The sequence below is a fragment of the Theropithecus gelada genome, chromosome 1 (genome assembly GCF_003255815.1).
Source record: "Theropithecus gelada isolate Dixy chromosome 1, Tgel_1.0, whole genome shotgun sequence".
Classification (NCBI taxonomy): Eukaryota; Metazoa; Chordata; class Mammalia; order Primates; family Cercopithecidae; genus Theropithecus; species Theropithecus gelada.
The window spans coordinates 164,818,203-164,836,461 of NC_037668.1; the positions used below are offsets into that span (position 1 = coordinate 164,818,203).

At 43.3% G+C, this 18,259-nt stretch overlaps 1 protein-coding gene and 1 non-coding gene across 2 annotated transcripts in view; one reads left to right on the forward strand and one right to left on the reverse strand.

Moving 5' to 3' along the window:
• Nucleotides 1–18,259, reverse strand: part of LOC112631710 (maestro heat-like repeat-containing protein family member 7) — a 50,997-nt gene that overhangs the window by 20,684 nt on the left and 12,054 nt on the right. The window contains exons 6-10 of the mRNA XM_025397193.1: nucleotides 17,816–18,106; nucleotides 17,272–17,407; nucleotides 16,360–16,448; nucleotides 13,915–14,064; nucleotides 9,065–9,219 (exon numbers count right to left, since the gene is read on the reverse strand). Of these exons, the coding sequence (XP_025252978.1) occupies nucleotides 9,065–9,219; nucleotides 13,915–14,064; nucleotides 16,360–16,448; nucleotides 17,272–17,407; nucleotides 17,816–18,106 (821 nt within the window). The remainder of the gene's footprint in view (nucleotides 1–9,064; nucleotides 9,220–13,914; nucleotides 14,065–16,359; nucleotides 16,449–17,271; nucleotides 17,408–17,815; nucleotides 18,107–18,259) is intronic.
• Nucleotides 12,886–12,988, forward strand: LOC112615343. Its single transcript, XR_003117329.1, has one exon. It is a non-coding gene; the product is annotated as a U6 spliceosomal RNA (small nuclear RNA).

Below are 18,259 nucleotides of genomic sequence, written 5' to 3' on the forward strand. Positions count from 1 at the left end.
AATCGCTTGAACCCGGGAGGCAGAGGTTGCAGTGAGCCGAGATCACACCACTGCACTCCAGCCTGGGCTACAGAGCAAGACTCCGTCTCAAACCACCCCCGATCCAAAAGAAAACACTCTAATTATATGATATCAACCTTTTGTTAAACAATTCCACATCAGTGAAAAGAAAAATACTCAGCAGATACAGAATAGAAAGACACTTCCTTCTCATGATAAAGGAAATTAACAACAAGCAATCCTAATTTCCCTAGTAAGAGAGTCTACGCAATCTGCTAGGACAGAGCAAGCCCACTCTAGTCTAGCTCTTGCACCAATTAAAACTAAAAACACTGGACAAATACAAAAAGCAACTACCTCCCAACACTGGAAAAACAACATTTGAGTGAGTTTCCCAGAATTCTTTTTTCTCTATTGTCTTCCAGCTTTGACTCGAAGGTGACCTAAGGGCTGAACTATGCAGCAGGCACAGGCAACAAAATCTCTGAGTTAAACTCTGTCTCTCTGGTCAGAGGACTGGGAAAATGGGTCCTTGTGAGTTGGGGAAGTATGGGTGGGATCCTTGTTTCTTTCTTTCTTTGTGTCTTTCCTCTCCCAAGCTCTGTCCTGAGAGTGACTCCAGATGCAGAGCTGCACAGTAGAAGCATTTGGGCAGCAACAAAAGCACCTAACACAGGGCACTGTGGCCCAGTGAGTGTAGGGATGGGGGAAGCGCTAGTTGTTTTTTCTTTTTTCTCTCTCTCTCTCTTTTTTCTCATTTCATCACCCTGAAGCCAGATCCAGTTGTGCAGCTGTAGCAGCACAGGCAGCTAAAACTCTAAGACACGACCGGGTGCATTGGCTCATACCCATAATCCCAACACTTTGAAAGGCCAAAGCAGGAGGATCCCTTGAGACCAGGAGTTCAAGACCAGTCTGAGTAACACAGTGAGATCCATTCTCTAAAAAATGACTTTAAAAAATAGCGGGCATGGTGGCACATGCCTGTTGTCCTAGCTACTTGAGGGCTGAGGCAGGAGGATCACTTGAGCCCAGGAGTTCTAGGTTGCAGTGAGCTATGATCACGTCACTGCACTCTAGCCTGAGTAACAGAGCACAACCCTGTCTAAAAATAATAATAATAATATTTTAAGTACACATTTTAACCATGCTCCATGAGGTAAAGATGTACATAACAGAAATAAATGGAAAGGTCAGGCGTGGTGGATCACACCTGTAATCCCAGCACTTTGCGAGGCTGAGGCGGAAGATCACTTGAGCCCAGGAGTTCAAGATTAACCTGGGAAACATAGAGAAACTCTGTCTCTACAAAAAGTTAAAAAATTAGCTGGGTATGGTACCACACCCCTGTGATCCCAGCTACTCAGAGGCTGAGATGGGAGGATAGCTTTAACCTGGGAGGTTGAGTCTGCAGTAAACTATGATCATGCCACTGCACCCTACCTCGGGCAACAGAGCAAGACTCTGTCTCAAAAAAGAACTAAAGAGAGAGAGAGAAGCAAAGAAACAAAGAAAGAAGTGGAAAGATGGATGTTCTCATGTTCTCAGCTGAGGAATAAGCTATTTTTAAAAAAAACCAAATGGAAATTTTAGAACTGAAAAATACAATATCTGAAACAAAAATTCACTGGATGAGATCAAGAGGAAAATGGAGATTACAGGGAGAAAAGTTCATGAACTTGCAGATGAATCAATAAAAATAATACAATTTGAAGAACTAAGAAATTAGAAAAAAATTAACAGAGCTTCAGAGACTTATAGGACACCATTTAAAAGTCGAATATTCGTGTCATTGAAATCTTATAAAAAGAAAAAGAGACTGGTACAGAAAAAAATATCTGAAGAAATAATGACCTAAAACTTCCCAAATTTGGTGAGAGACATATATTTATAGATTCAAGAAGTGCAGTGAAGTTTGAACAAGATACATCAATCACAAGACACATTGTGATTACATTAAGAGCCCACTTGAGTAATTCACAATAATCTTCCCTTCTCAAGATTCTTAGCTGAAAAGAAGCCCCTTTGCCATTGTCTCAGTTTGTATCGTGCTGCTATCACAAAATCTCATAGACTGGGTAATTTATAATGAACAGAAATTTACTGGCCAGGCACAGTGGCTCACGCCTACAATCCCAGCACTTTGGGAGGCCGAGGCAGGCAGATCACTTGAGGCCAGGAGTTTGAGACCAGCCTGGCCAACATGGCAAAACTCCATCTCTACTAAAAATACAAAAAAATTAGCTGGGTGTGGTGGCAGGCTCCTGTAATCCCAGCTACTCGGGAGGCTGAGACAGGAGAATTACTTGAACCCGGGAGGCAGAGGTTGTAGTGAGCAGAGATCGCACCATTGCACTCCAGCCTGGGCGACAAGAGTGAAACTCTGTCTCAAAAAAAAAAAAAAAAAAAGAAGGTAAAATTGAAACATTCTCATATGGAGAAAACTAAGAACTTATCACTCAAAGACATGCTCTAAATGAAACGCTAATGAAGTCATTCAAGCAGAAAAGAAATTTTATCAGAGTGAAAGTTGAAATTTTAACAATGAAGATAAAGCAACAGGAATGGCAAATATATGAGTAAATGTAACAGACCGTTTTTATCCCCTTACGTTTAAAAATATGTATGACTATTGAAAGCAAAATTAGGTGGGCAAGGTGGCTCACACCTGTAATCCCAGCACTTTGGGAGGCTGAGGCGGGCAGATAACTTGAGGTTCAAGGAGTTCGAGACCAGCCTGGCCAACATGGTGAAATCCCATCTTTACTAAAAATACAAAAATTAGCTGGGTATGCCGACGTACACCTGTAATCCCAGCTACTCGGGAGGCTGAGGCAAGAGAATCGCTTGAACCCAGGAGGCGGAGGTTGCAGTGACTGAGATCATGCCACTGCACTCCAGCCTGCAAGACTGTCTCAAAAAAATGTAAGTAAGGTAAAACAAGCTGTATAGTGAAAGCTTCTACCTTTTCTCAAAATTGTAAAATACTAACTCTAAACAGACTATGGAAGTTTAGATATGTAAGTAGACTATAAAACTTTAGGTATGTAAATGCCCAGGAATCCACTAAAAATTGGTACAAAGAATCAAAATCTAATAGATAAGTTAAAATAGAATGCCAAAAAAAATTCAAACAATTTGAAAGAATGCAGGAAAGGGGAACACAGGAATAAAAAACAAAGGGGAAAAACAAAATAAATCATAAGATGGTAGACTTAAATCCAAATATATTATTAATTACATTAATTATAAATGATTTAAATACACAAACTAAAAGGCAGAGATTGTCAGATTAGATAAAAACACAAGTCCAACCATATGCTATATTTTAAAAAAATTTAAATATAATTATATATATTAGTTCAAAGAATGGAAAAAGATATGCCACACAAATACAGACTGTCTAAAAAGCAAAAATGGCCATACTAACATCAGACAAAGGGAACTTCAGAACAAAGAGCACTACCAGGTACAAAGAGGGACATTAATTAATGATAAAACAGTCAATTCATCAAGAAGATGTAGCAATATTAAATGTATATACACCTAATGAAATACATGAAGCAAAAAATGATAAAAACAAAGGAAAAAATAGATAAATGCATAAGTAAATTGGGAGACTTCAACACTCCTCTCTCAGTAATTGACAGAATATGTAGACAGAAAATCAGCAAGGTTATAAAAGTCTTGAACAACACTGTGTTGTTCTATAACTTAACTTATAGAACACTCCAGACAACAACAGCAGAATACACATTCTTTTTTTTTTTTTTTTTTTTTTTGAGATAGGCTGTCACTTTGTCACCCAGGCTGGAGTGCAGTGGTGGGATCTCAGCTCACTGCAACCTCCGCCCCCCGGGTTCAAGCGATTCTCCTGCCTCAACCTCCTGAGTAGCTGGGTGGACAGGCATGCACCACCATCCCTCATTCATTTTAGTATGTTTAGTAGAGACAGGGTTTCACCATGTTGGCCAGGCTGGTCTTGAACTCCTGGTCTCAGGTGATCCAGCCACCTTGGCCTCCCAAAGTTCTGGGATTACAGCCATGAGCCACCGCGCCTGGCCAGAATACACATTCTTTGTAGGTGCACATGAGCATTCCCCACAATATACCACATTCTGGGCTACAAAACAAACCTGAACAAATTTTAAAGAATAGAAATCACATAAAGTATGTTATCAGGCCATAATAAATTTAAACTAGAAATCAGTAACAGAAATATACCTGGACAATCCACAAATATTTGGAAATTAACAATACTTCTAAGTAATTCATGGGTGACAGAAAAAGACCCAAGGAAAATTAGAAAAGATTTTTGAACTAAAAGAAAATGAAAATACAATATAACAAAAGTTGTTAGATGCAGATAAAGCTATGCTTAGAGGAACATTCATAGCATTAAAATGCTTATTTTAAAAAAGAAGAAAGTTCCCAAATTAGTAATTTACATTTCCACCTTAAGAGACTAGAAGATGAACAAATTAATAGATAATCTGAATGACCCTAACTACTAAATAAATTCAATCCATAGTTTTAAAACTTCCAACAAATACAACTCTAGATCCAGAAGTTTTCAGTATTGAATTCCACTAAATGTTTAGAAAAAAGTAACACCAATTTTACACATTCTCCTCCAAAAAATAGAAAATAAGAAAATAGGCTGGACGTGGTGGCTCACGCCAATAATCCCAGCACTTTGGGAGGCCGAGGTAGGCAGATCATGAGGTCAGGAGTTTGATGCCAGCCTAGCCAATATGGTGAAACCGCATCTCTACTAAAATATACACAAATTAGCTGGGCATGGTGGCACATGCCTGTAGTCCCAGCTACTCAGGAGGCTGAGGCAGGAGAATTGCTGGAACCTGGGAGGTGGAGGTTGCAGTGAGCTAAGATTGCACCACTGCACTCCCGTCTGGGTGGCAGAGCAAGACTTTGTCTAAAAAAAAAAAAAAAGAAAGAAAAAGAAAATACTCCCAAAACAATCTTTTGAGTTCAGCATTATCTTGGCACAAAAACCAAAGATAGTACAAGAAAAAAGAGAAAGAATAGGCCAGGCGCGGTGGCTCAAGCCTGTAATCCCAGCACCTTGGGAGGCTGAGATGGGAGGATCACGAGGTCAGGAGATCGAGACCATCCTGGCTAACACAGTGAAACCCCATCTCTACTAAAACATACAAAAAACTAGCTGGGCGAAGTGGCAGGTGCCTGTAGTCCCAGCTACTCGGGAGGCTGAGGTAGGAGAATGGCGTGAACCCAGGAGGTGGAGCTTGCAGTGAGCTGAGATCCGGCCACTGCACTCCAGCCTGGGCGACAGAGTGAGACTACGTCTCAAAAAAAAAAAAGAGAGAAAGAATAAATGAATGACAGAAAAAACTACAGACCAAGTATCTCCCATGAAAAAAATCCTCAACCAAATGACACAAAAGTCCTCAACAAAATATTAGCAAATCAAATCCAGCAATATGTTAAAAAGATAAAACATCACAACCAAATGGGGTGTATCCTGGGAATGCAAGGCTGGCTCCACAGTCAAAAATGTAATTTATTATATTAAGAGCATACAAAAGAAAAACCACACAATTATCTCAATAGGTATAGTAAAAACATTTGTGATAATCTCCATTTGTGGTAAATACTTGCAACAAACTAGAAATAGAAGGAAATTTTCTTCACCTGATAAAGGACATCTAACATCAACAACAACAAAACCCTACCATCTAACATCATAGTTAATGGTGAAAGACTGAAAGCTTTTCCTCTAAGATTGGGAATAAAGCAAAGATGTCCATTCTCATCACCCATACTCAGCATTGTACTAGGAGTCCTAGCCAGTGTGATAAAGCAAGAAAAAGAAACACAAATTTGGAAGCAAAAGAAACACTATAAACCACCTCTATTTACAGATGATATGATGGCTTATGTAGAAAATCCCAGTGAATCTGTTAAAAAGCTCCAAGAACTAATAAGTGAAACCTCACTTATTGCAGGATATAAGGTCAATGAAGGTCAATATACAAAAATTGATATTATTCATATATAGCAGTAATAAACAACTAAAATTTTTAAAAATTATGTATGTACCATTTACAATTGCACAAAAATACTTAGGTATAAAACTAACAAAATATTTGCAAGATTTTTGTGCTGAAAAATACAAAAGATTGATGAAAGAAATTAAAGACCTAAATAAATGAAGAGATACACTGTGTTCATGAACCAGAAACTCAATATTGTGAAGATGTCAATTCTCATTTTACTTTCTATAGATGCAACATAATCCCAATAAAAATACCACCAGAATAATTTTAAAGAAATAAATATTCTATATAAATTATAAAATTTATATGGAAAAGCAGGCCAGGCGCAGTGACTCATGCCTGTAATCCCAGCACTTTGGGAGGCCAAGTCAGGCAGATCACGAGATCAGGAGTTTGAGACCAGCCTGGCCAACATAGTGAAACCCCATCTTCACTAAAAACACAAAAATTAGCCGGATATGGTGGCACGCACCTGTAGTCCCAGCTACTTGGGAGGCTGAAGTGAGAGAATCACTTGAACCCGGGAGGTAGAGATTGCAGTGAGCCAAGACCATGCCATTGCTCTCCAGCCTGGGTGACAGAGTAAGATTCTGTCTCAAAAAAAAAAAAAAAAAAAAAAAAATGTGTATGGAAAAGCAAAGAAAATAAAATAACCAAAACAATTTTGAGAAAGAGTTATAGGCCAGGTACAACAGCTCACACCTGTAATCCCAGCACTTGGGCTGAGGCGGGAGAATCATTTGAGCTCAGGAGTTTGAGACCAGCCAGGCAACATGGAGAGACCCCATTTCTACCAAAAAAAAAAAAAAAAGGCTGGGTGAGGTGACTTGTGCCTGTGGTTCCAGCTACTCAGGAGGCAGAAATGAGAAGATTGCTTCAGCCCAAAAGATCAAGGCTGCAGTGAGCTGTGATTGCACCATTGCACTCCAGCCTGGATGACAGTGAGACTCTGTCTCAAAAACAAAACAAAACAGAACAAAACAATAGTAATAAAATTGAAGAACTCATCCTACCTGATTTAATACTTAATATAAAACTACATTAGACTGGGCGCCGTGGCTCACACCTGTAATCCCAGCACTTTGGGAGGCTGAGGCGGGTGGATCACCTGAGGTCAGGAGTTCAAGACCAGCCTGGCCAACATGGTGAAACCCTGTCTCTACTAAAAATACAAAAAATTAGCTGGGCATGGTGGTGGGCGCCTGCAATCCTAATTACTCAGGAGGCTGAGGCAGGAGAATCCCTCGAACCAGGAGGCAGAGGTTGCAGTGAGCCGAGATGGCGCCACTTCACTCCAGCCTGGGTAACAGAGTGAGATTCTATCTCAAATAAATAAGTAAATAAAACTACACTATTAGAGACAGTATGGTATTGATGAAAGAATTGACATATAGCTCAATGGACCAGAAGAGAGCCCATAATTAGAGGCACATGAATATTGTCAATTGATTTTTTTTTTTTTTTTTTTTTTGCGACAGGGTCTTGCTGTGTCACCCAGGCTGGAGTGCAGTGGCGCAATCTTGGCTCACTGCAACCTCCACCTCCCTGGTTCAAGTGAGTCTCATGCCTCAGCCTCCCAAGTAGCTGGGATAACAGGTGCAAACGACCATTCCCAGCTAATTTTTGTATTTTTAGGAGAGATGGGGTTTCGCCATGTTGGCCAGACTGGTCTCAAACTCCTGACCTCAAGTGATCCTCCCACCTTGGCCTCCAAAAGTGCTGGGATTACAGGTGTGAGCCACCATGCCCAGCCATCAATTGATTTTTGATAAAGGTGCAAAGACACTTCAGTGGAGAAATGATAATCTCTGCAACAAATGGTGCTGGAAAAATTAGACTTCTATATGCAACAAACTGAACCTAGTCCCATTCCTCATGCTTTCTAAAAAGTTAAGTAAAAGTGAAATATAAATATAAAACACAAAAGTTAAAACTTCTGGAAGAAAACATGGAAAGAAATACCTATGACCCTAAATATGATCCATAAGAAACAAAACACTGGATTTCATCAAATTAAAAACTTTTGAACTCTTAAGAGAATGAAAAGACAATCCACAAAATGGGAGATATACATGAAAATCGTATATCTGATAAAAGACTTGTATACAGAATATATAAAGAACTCTCAAACTCACCAATAAGAAAACAATCCAACTGAAATGGGTAAAAGACTTGGATACTTGATTAAAGAAGATATGTGAATGGCAAAGAAAGACATGAAACGATGCCCATCATCATTAGTTGCAACTGAATTAGGGAAATGCAAATTAAAACCACAATGAGAGGCTACCACACGCTTGTTAGAACAGCTATATATATATATGTGTCTGTATGTGTGTGTGTGTATAAAACTTTTTTTTTTTGAGACAGTGTCTCACTGTATCTCCCAGGCTGGAGTACAGTGGCACGATCTCGGCTCATTGCAACCTCTGCCTCCCAGATTCAAGTGATTCTCCCGCCTCAGCCTCCTGAGTAACTGGGATTACAGGCCCCCGCCACCACGCCCAGCTAATTTTTGTATTTTTAGTAGAGACGGGGTTTCACCATGTTGGCCAGGATGGTCTCGAACTCCTGACCCTAGATGATCCACCCGCCTCAGCCTCCCAAAGTGCTGAAATCATAGGCGTGAGCCACTGTGCCCAGCCGCGACATTTTTTTTTTTTTTTTTTTTGAGACAGAGTTTCCCTCTTGTTGCCCAGGCTGGAGTGCAATGGCGCGATCTTGGCTCGCTGCAACCTCTTCCTCGAAAATTCAAGTGGATTCTCTTGACTCAGCCTCCTAAACAGCTGGGATTACAGGCACCTGCCACCACGCCCAGCTAATTTTTTGTATTTTTAGTAGAGATGGGATTTCACCATGTTGGCCAGGGTAGTCTCGAACTCCTGACTCCCAGGTGATCTGCCCACCTGGGCCTCCCAAAGTGCTGGGATTACAGAAGTGAGCCACTGTGCCCGTCCTGAATATGTTTTAAGAAGAAGCAAATAGACTACTGGGGGCATGTACTTATGGGATTGAAAGTCACCTACTTTTGTGACTGATCTTCTATTTTCAATAGTGTCAGGATAACTTCATCAGTGTAGTACTGGGACAGCAAATACAGGATCTTCTTAATGGTTTTTTGGGCTGTGGTTTCTGTAATGCTGTTCATGTGGTAGTAAATGTACTGGATGATTTCCGGCACCTGAAATGGGGGAAAAGGAGGTTATTTCCAGATACTCGACAGCAGCTCACCAGCATCCACATAACTAGGCACCCACTTCACCTGTAGGGCTGCACATAATGCATACACAGCATGTCCAGACCAAAAAAGTCACCGTCCCACCGCACTCTGCTCTAGTCAGGCCACACCCTCAGGACTACGGACTGTCTTGGACCCTACGGGGCCTGAAGCAACCCATGTTGGATGCTAATCCACCATATTGACTTTTTTTTTTTTTTTTTTTTGAGACAGAGTCTTGCTCTGTCGCCCATGCAGCTGGAGGGCAGTGGCGAGATCTCAGCTCACTGCAACCTCCACCTCCCAGGTTTTCTCATGCCTCAGCCTCCCGAGTAGCTGGGATTACAAGTGCACACCACCACTCCCAGCTGATTTTTTGTGTTTTTATTAGAGACAGGGTTTTACCATGTTGCCCAGGCTGGTCTTGAACTCCTGGGCTCAAGCAGTCCACCTGCCTCGGCCTCCCAAAGTGCTAGGGTCACGGGCATAAGCCACAGCACCTGGCCCAGCATATTGACTTCTTTTTTGTTGTTGTTGTTTTATTTTTTCCTTTTCTTTTCGTTTTGACCACCATAATGACCTCTGATTAACCTTTGTTCCCAGAATACCTCTAAGATTTCTACTTTATCTATTTTTTTTTTTTTTTTTTTTGAGACACAGTCTCACTCTATCGCCAGGCTGGAGTGTAGTAGTGTCATCTCAGCTCACTGCAACCTCCACCTCCTGAGTTCAAGCAATTCTCCTGCTTCAACCTCCCGAATAGCTGGGACTATAGGCGCTCACCACCACGCCCAGCTAATTTTTGTGTTTGTAGTAGAGACGGGGTTTCACTATGTTGGCCAGGATGGTCTCTATCACTTGACCTCCTGATCCGCCCACCTGGGCCTCCCAAAGCGCTGGGATTACAGGCATGAGCCACCACACCAGGCTTACTTTATCTATTGTTACTGTAAATCCTGTCCTTAGGTCAAAACAACCCTTACCATAAATCCTGCCCTTAGGGCAGATTTGCATAGCATTCTTGCTTTTACCTGAGGGGTTGATTTTAATTGTCCTACACATTCCTTCTCTAAGGTATATTTGCTTGTTTGTTTCTTAGAGACTAGGTAGTGGCATGTTCATAGCTCACTGCAGCCTTGAAGTCCTGGGCTCCAGTGCTTCTCCCACCTCAGCCTCCCAGTAGCTGGGACTAGAGGCACACCCACCATGTCTGACTCCTATTGTATAGAAGCCCTGGGACATGGCGGTTGATGGCTGGGGGGTCGACCATCTCCTCTCGCAGCCTCCTGGGACATGGCTTCCATTATGTTTTGTTTTGTTTTGCTCTAGATGGAGTCTCGCTTGCTGTAACCTCCATCCCCCAGGTTCAAGCAATTCTCCTGCCTCAGCCTCCCAAGTAGCTGGGACTACAGGCGCACGCCACCATGCCCGGCTAATTTTTGTATCTTTAGTAGAGATGGGGTTTTGTCATGTTGGTCAGGCTGGTCTCAAACTCCTGACCTCAGCTGATCCACCTCCCTCAGTCTCCCAAAGTGCTGGGATAACAGGTGTGAGTAACCACGCCCGCTCTTTTTTCTTTTTTTTTTTTTTTTGAGTCAGTCTCCTTCTGCCTCCCAGGCTGGAGTACAGTGGTGTGATCTGGGCTCACAGAAATCTCCACCTCCCTGGTTCAAGTTATTCTCCTGCCTCCACCTCCAGAGTAGCTGGGATTACTGCTGCACATCACCACGCTCGGATAATTTTTTTTTTTTTTTTTTTTTTGGTATTTTTAGTAAAGACAGGGTTTCACCATGATGGCCAGGCTGGTCTTGAGTTCCTGGCCTCAAGTGATCCGCTCACCTCGGCCCCGCAAAGTGCTGGAATTACAGGTGTAAGCCACTGCGCCCAGTATGGCTTGTTTTTAAGTCAGTATTAAATGTTTCTTTCTCAGAAACTGGATTCATCAACCTCTTTCTTTGACCTCTCAGCTTCCTTGGATTTTAAGGGTAGCTTTATACACACCTGCCCACCACGGAACAACCCCGATATTTTAAGAGGGACAAAATAGAGAGCAGCCAGGGGAGACCAGAACCATGTCTGGAAATCATGTCATGAAGAATGAAGGAAGAATCTGAGGATGAGTAACTTAGAGACAGGAAGGCAGAGGGCATAGGATTGCTGCCTCCAAGTGGCCTCAAGACTATAAGGGAGGGAGGGAAGAGTCAGTCCTTGCTGTTTACTGGCCATGTAGGGTGGAGGCAGTAGGTGGTGGTCCGCATGAACTCTAAAGTCACACTCTCTGGATGTGAATTTCACCTCCTCACTTACTAACTGTGTGACCTTGGGAAAGCTTTTCATCCTCTCTGCACTCTATTTCCTCACACAAAATATGAGGATGATTTTACCCACGTCAACAGTTCTGAGTTAATGCATCTGAATTGGTTGGAACAGTGTCTGTCACCTAATAACTGGTGACGAAACTTCAGTAATTAAGGCTCATAGCCTCTTTGAGCCTTTTCTCATTTTGTTTTTCTTTTGAGACAGGGTCTAGCTCTGTTGTCCCAGCTGGGGTGCAGTCACACAATTATAACTCCCTGCAGCCTCCATCCCCTGGGTTCAAGAGATCCTCTCAACCCAACCTCCCTAGTGGGACTCAAGTGGGCACCACCATGCACAACTAACGCTTTTGATTTTTAGTAGAAATGGGGTCTCACTATATTGCCCAGGCTGGTCTTGAACTCCTATACTCAAGAGGTCCTCATTCCTGGGCCTCCCAAAGTGCTGGGATTACAGGTGTGAGTCACTGCACCTGGCCTTCTCATTTATAAAGAGCACAACCATTATGGAAAATTCCAACATGATGGAGGTTACTCAAAAAACTAAAAGTAAAACTACCAATACCACTTATGGGTATACAGTCAAAGAAAATGAAACCAGTGTCTGGAAGAGATAACTGCACTCCCCTGTTCACTGCAGAATCTTTTGTAATAGCCATGATAGGGAAAGAACCTAAGCTTCCAACGACAGATAAATGGATAAAGAAAATGTGGCATATACACAATGGAATGCTATTCACGCTTAAAAATGAAGGAAACCCTGTCATTTGTAACAATATATGTGAACCTGGAGGACATTATGAAAAACAAAACAAGCCAGGTATAGCAAAACAAATATTGGGTGATCTCACTTAGATATGGAATCTAAAAAAGTCAAACTCATGGAAGCAGAGAGTAGAACAGTGGTTACCAGGGGCTGGGGGTGAGGAGGACTGGGGAGATACTGGTCAAAGGATACAAAATTTCATTTAAACAGGAGAAATAAGTTCAGATCTATTGTACAACACGATGACTATTCTATACTTGAAATTTGCTAAGACAGTAGGTTTTCAACGTTCTCACTACCAAAAAAAAGTATGTGAGTTAATTGATATGTTAATTAGCTTGGTTTAACCATTCCACAATGCATACATATTTCAAAATATCATGTTGTATGCCATAAATATATATCCTTTTTGTAAATTAAAATTTTTTAAAAGAAAGTAGTTTACAAATACAAATGAGCTATGGTTTAAGGTAGTGAGCGCCTCAAGATTGCTTTCAGCACCATCTGGCTGTCCAGTGGTCTGGGGTGCTCTCAAAGAGATTACAAGCATTGTGCTTGCTTCACAGATACGAAAATTGGAATAATACAGAGAAGATTAGCATGGCCCCTGCACAAGGATGACATGTAAATTTGTGAAGCATTCCATACAAAATAGATTTAAAACCTTCAAAAGAGATTACAAGCATCAAGTGGGGAGTTAGAGTAGTTGATCTTTGGGGTCCCCTTCAACTTATCAGCGGTCTGTTCTGAGGCATTCAATCAAAAGGCAATCCAGGCCAGAGAAGTGGAAAGTGTAAGATCCCGGAACTGCTCATAGAACCTACTGTGGAGAGGTCATAAGTGAGTTAGAGAAGTGGGTTAGGCCCTTAAAATAAGAGGGCTTCCATCAGTCCATAAGATCTTTTAAAATACTATAATAAAAAGGACCGCTAAAATGTGCTGTCTTAATCTTTTTATTAATGTTTTTAAGAGATGGGGTCTTGCCATGTTGCCCAGGCTGGTTTCAAACTCCTAGGCTCAAGTGATCCTCCCACCTCGGCCTCCCAAAGTGCTAGGATTACAGCTGTAAGCCACTGCGCCCAGCCCTATGCTGTCTTAATTTTACTGAGAACTAGTCACAGCTCTCATAAAGGAGTCTCTGTATTTCATCTCTATTTATGTTAGTGTGTCATAAGTTTGTGGATATATATGTATATATTTATATACACACACACGCCCCTGAATTATCCCTCCTGAAGAAAGAAGAAGGCACCTATAGATCTAACATATCAAATACTGTCTGGAAGCAGGAAGAAAGACTGAGGTCTCTCCTGGTCCTAGCAGCCCCTAGTAGTCTGCTATAGCTTTGACTCAATTCTTTCCATCCTGTTGGAGATAGAGGCCAGATGGTCAACACTTCCCAAAGAAGAGTCTTTTCCACAATCACGAACTATTCCTCATTTAGCCTTTTATCCCATGGGTTGAAGCATGTGATTCTTTAAACTCAAACCGGTAGGAGATACAACAAGACCCAAAACAGAACAGAAAGAAAGAATCCTTAAATTGACCTTGAACCATTAGGTCCCCCAGAGCTGCTACCTTCCCGATCTCTGGAATCGTGTACTTCAGGATCATCTTTAACATCTTGGAAGCTGCAGAGATGTCATGCCTGCTGGTGTTGGTCATGGCCTCCATGCTCACCATGATCATATCTGCTCTCTCCTCAGGGGTCAGGTATTTCTTGAAGAACTGAAGAAAGAAGAACAGCTGTCTCCACGATGCCAGCATCCCAACTTGGGTCTGCCCCAAAGCCTCTGGCCTCCAAAGAGACCAATCAACCAGGGGCCAGTGGAGGCAGTCCCTGACCAGCATCTGGCTATTCTATGGTGTGAAACAAGTTTCAGAGTGCCACCAGCTCTGAAATCTCCAGGAAGGAGCAATGGTCCAGACAACTTGACACAGAGGACAATGCAAAAGGCATTTCTACTTCTAATTGGAATGCAAGCAAATGAGTCCGTTGGAAATGAGTTCTGATGTTTAGTGAGCTTGCAGCATTCCAAAGCAAGTAGGACTGCTATTATGTACAGCAGACATCTCTCCTATCTCTGAGCCTGCACCTGCATATCCACGTGAAGCTCATTCACTCAAACAATATTGAGGCTCAGTTCTGTGCCTGGTCCTATTGCTGGGAGCTCAGGAAAACTGCAACTAAAACATACAATGCCTTTACCCTCAAGGAATTTACCATCAAGTCAGGGCAAGTAAACAGGCAGTTATAGTGCAATGTGAGTGATACAGTTTGGTTGTATTCCCACCCAAATCTCATCTTGAACTATAGTTCCCATAATCCCCATGTGTCAGGGTGGTTACCCTCATGCTGTTCTTGTGATAGTGAGTGAGATCTCACAAGATCTGACGGTTTTATAAGGGGCTTTTTCTCCTTTGCTCAGCACTTCTCCTTCCTACTGCCATGTGAAGAAGGATGTGTTTGTTTCTCCTACCGCCATGATTCAGACCCAAGGAAAAAGGACAGAGTTCCAGGCAGAGGGAACAGAATATGCAAAGGCCTGGAGTGGAAGGAAGTTCAGCCTAACTACTGTGTCCTGCAAGGGAGACCTGGGCCAGGTGGAAAAGGGAGACTGAGACAAGATGAGGCAGGACGGTTACAGCAGCAACCAGATCATGAAGGGTCTTGTGGGTCAAGTGAACAAGTTTGGACTTTAGAATGAGGACAGTGGAGAGTCAGTGCAAAGTCTGAAGGGGAATAATTCATCTCAGCAATTGCATTTTAGAAATGCAGTTCTCTGACTATAGCATAGAAAGTGATGTGACAAGAAGCATAGTTGGAAACAGGATGATCAGTAAGGGGCTGCTGGAGTGACCCAGGCAAGAGATTCTGGGGGCCCCACAGTGGGGCTGGAGCAGAGTGGACAAATTCAAGAGCTATCCAGGAGGCAGAATGAACAAACCTGGTGTTGAATTGGATGTGGAGAGTGAGGGAGAGGAAAGAGCAAGGGATGACTCCTGGATTTCTGACTGGAGTGATTTGAGTTGATTGAGCCTGGAGACACCGTATCTAAGACAACCAATACATCTTTTTTTTTTTTGAGATGGAGTCTCGCTCTGTCACCCAGGCTGGAGTGCAGTGGCGCGATCTCGGCTCACTGCAAGCTCTGCCTCCTGAGTTCACGCCATTCTCCTGCCTCAGTCTCCCGAGTAGCTGGGACTACAGGTGCCCGCCACCACATCCAGCTAATTTTTTTTGTATTTTTAGTGGAGACGGGGTTTCACCATGTTAGCCAGGATAGTCTCGATCTCCTGACCTTGTGATCCACCTGCCTCAGTCTCCCAAAGTGCTGGGATTACAGGCATGAGCCACAGCGCCTGGCTAAGACAACCAATACATCTTTACTGAATAAAAAAAAATTAGGGCTAGGCTACAAATAAGGTACAAGGGCACAATCTGTAGGAGGAGAATAGGGTTGACTATACTTCTTTTAAATAACTATTTTGGCCAGGCGCAGTGGCTCACGCCTGTAATCCTAGCACTTTGGGAGGCCAAGGCGGGTGGATCACCTGAAGTCAGGAGTTCGAGACCAGCCTGGCCAACATGGTGAAACCCCATCTCTACTAAAAAATACAAAAATTAGCTGGGTGTGCTGGCATGAGCCTGTAATCCCAGCTACTCGGGAGGCTGAGGCTAGAGAATCACTTGAACCCAGGAGTTAGAGTTGCAGTAAGCTGAGATGGCACCACTCCAGTCTGGGCAACAGAGGAAGACTCTATTAAAAAAAGAAAAAAAAAAAAAAGAACTCTCTCAATGACTTCAAGCCTCAGTCAACTCAAGTGCAGCTGGGGAATGGGTCTTACCCCTCCAGCCTGCTATCCATGAGACCTTGAGCTTTGGAGACACTCCTCTGGGTGAAGGATTACTCCTCTGTGGCCCCACCCAGGCCCTCTACAATCTCCCCACCCCAGCTCTCCTTATTCCCTGTCATGGCTCCCCATCTGGACATTTCATGCACTGTGGAGAGTGATGGTTACCAGTGTTAGATCCTGCAGGCTGGCAAGCCATGCTCCATGGAAATGCTTCTGCAAATCCTTCAGGATAGTCTCTGTCTTCTGTTTCACACCTTCAATCCAAAAACAACAATTAAGGGGCAGGGCCTTAACAGGGAAATAGGAACACACCCTTCTTTATTTGCCCTCCAAACCTCAGAGAAGATCAACAGAGTGAAATGGGTGAAATAACATTTGCTCAACAGAGTGGGACGAGTTCCCCAGCACCAGGCCAATGGGTGGAGGGAGAATGCGGCTGGGGACTCAGTCTGGTCCTTGCAGCTCTTCCTGTGCTGTGCCAGAATGTGGACTGTTCTACCCGCGGGTGCTGAGCAAATGCCCTCATAAGAAGTATGCCCTGTTGAACCATGAGAAGTAAGAGTTTCTGAAGCTCCTTTTAGGGATATTTGCAAATCCTCCTGACACCTCTGGAAGTGTATGTGACTGTTTGTATTTTTTTGTTTTCCTCGAGCAAAGAGGGGCTCAATCTGGGACTCCCAAATTTGTTCCCTAAGAAAAAATGTTCATTTTCCCAGTCTTAGGCCTAGCAGTAAGGCTGAGACCACTGGGAAATATTGAGTATCCAAGTTGATTCCATAGGTGGCTGCAAGCCTAGCTCCCCTTTTCCCTGAGAATCTCTTAGACTCACTTACAAGAGGGCATTGCATCAGCAATGGGGTTGGAGCTCATCCAGATAAAATTTCCAGATCTACTTGTAACGAGGATCCCTCATCTTGGGGCATCATAGCATATTTACTCTGCCCTCATGAGAAGGAGCTGCCCTTCATCGTGCGCCTGACACAAAGTGGGCATTCAATGAGCAGTGCTTATGTGCTCCTGTTATTCATGGGCTCTCATGGCTGCAGCCCAATGGCTACCCAGGCTCATGTTGCTTACTTCTCTGAAGCACAAGGATTTTGAACAGGTAATGCAATGCCTCCGATGCCTCTTTGCTGATCTCGTGGTTGCAGTCCATGCAGAAGAGGCCGAAGATGCTCATCAGTTTCCCACTCATTGAGAATTCCTCCATGTGCTGCCCCAAAGAGGAAACTGGTTAACTCCCCATCACCCGAAAAGGAGCTTCCCCATACTGTGGCCACCAACCCTCTCCAACCTCCCCACCCCTCCACACCACTGAATCATTTGCCTGCATGTATCCCCTCACCACACCAGCTCCACACTCTTTCCCTGGCCAAGAAAAACCTTTCAAAGCAACACCCAGGGAAATGCGGCAGCCAGATCCCCGAAACATGTTAGCCAGTGGGAAGTTGTGGACCCAACTCAGCTGTTTAGGCCAAGGTCCCCCAGCAAGGCTGAGATGTGTCCAGCCAGTTGGAACTCACTTGGCAGAGGGCAGACCAAGCAAACAAGTCAAACCTCTTACCCCATAGGAACAGAAAAGTCACTAATGCAAAAAAAGAGAGACACTCTGACCACCCACCTCCCAGTAACCCCCTGCAGAGCCATAGGCTCTCAGGTACCCCATGTGCAGAGAAGCAGGGCCTACTGAGTAAGCCTTTCCCCGACTCCAAGCACTCACTGACAGTTCCGGGAAACTGCAAATAAACCTCAGCAGCCGGGAAATAGTGCCCAAGGCCCGCATCTGTTCGTGCACTTGGTCTGACAGTGATGACCAAGGTAAGATGATCTGGAAAAGGAGTAAAGAGACCTTGTGAACACCTTCTGTGGGAGTGCTGCTCCCTTCTTTCTCTTGATTCCACATCCCTGACTGCTAAAAAGACAAAAAGGAGGGAGTTGTGGCAGGCCCCCATGAACTTGGCAAAGCAAAGATGTGTTTAAGAGTCACCGGGGCTATACAAAAAATTGGCTGGGTGTGGTGGTGCCTGCCTGTGGTCCCAGCTACTCAGCAGACGGAGGCAGCAGA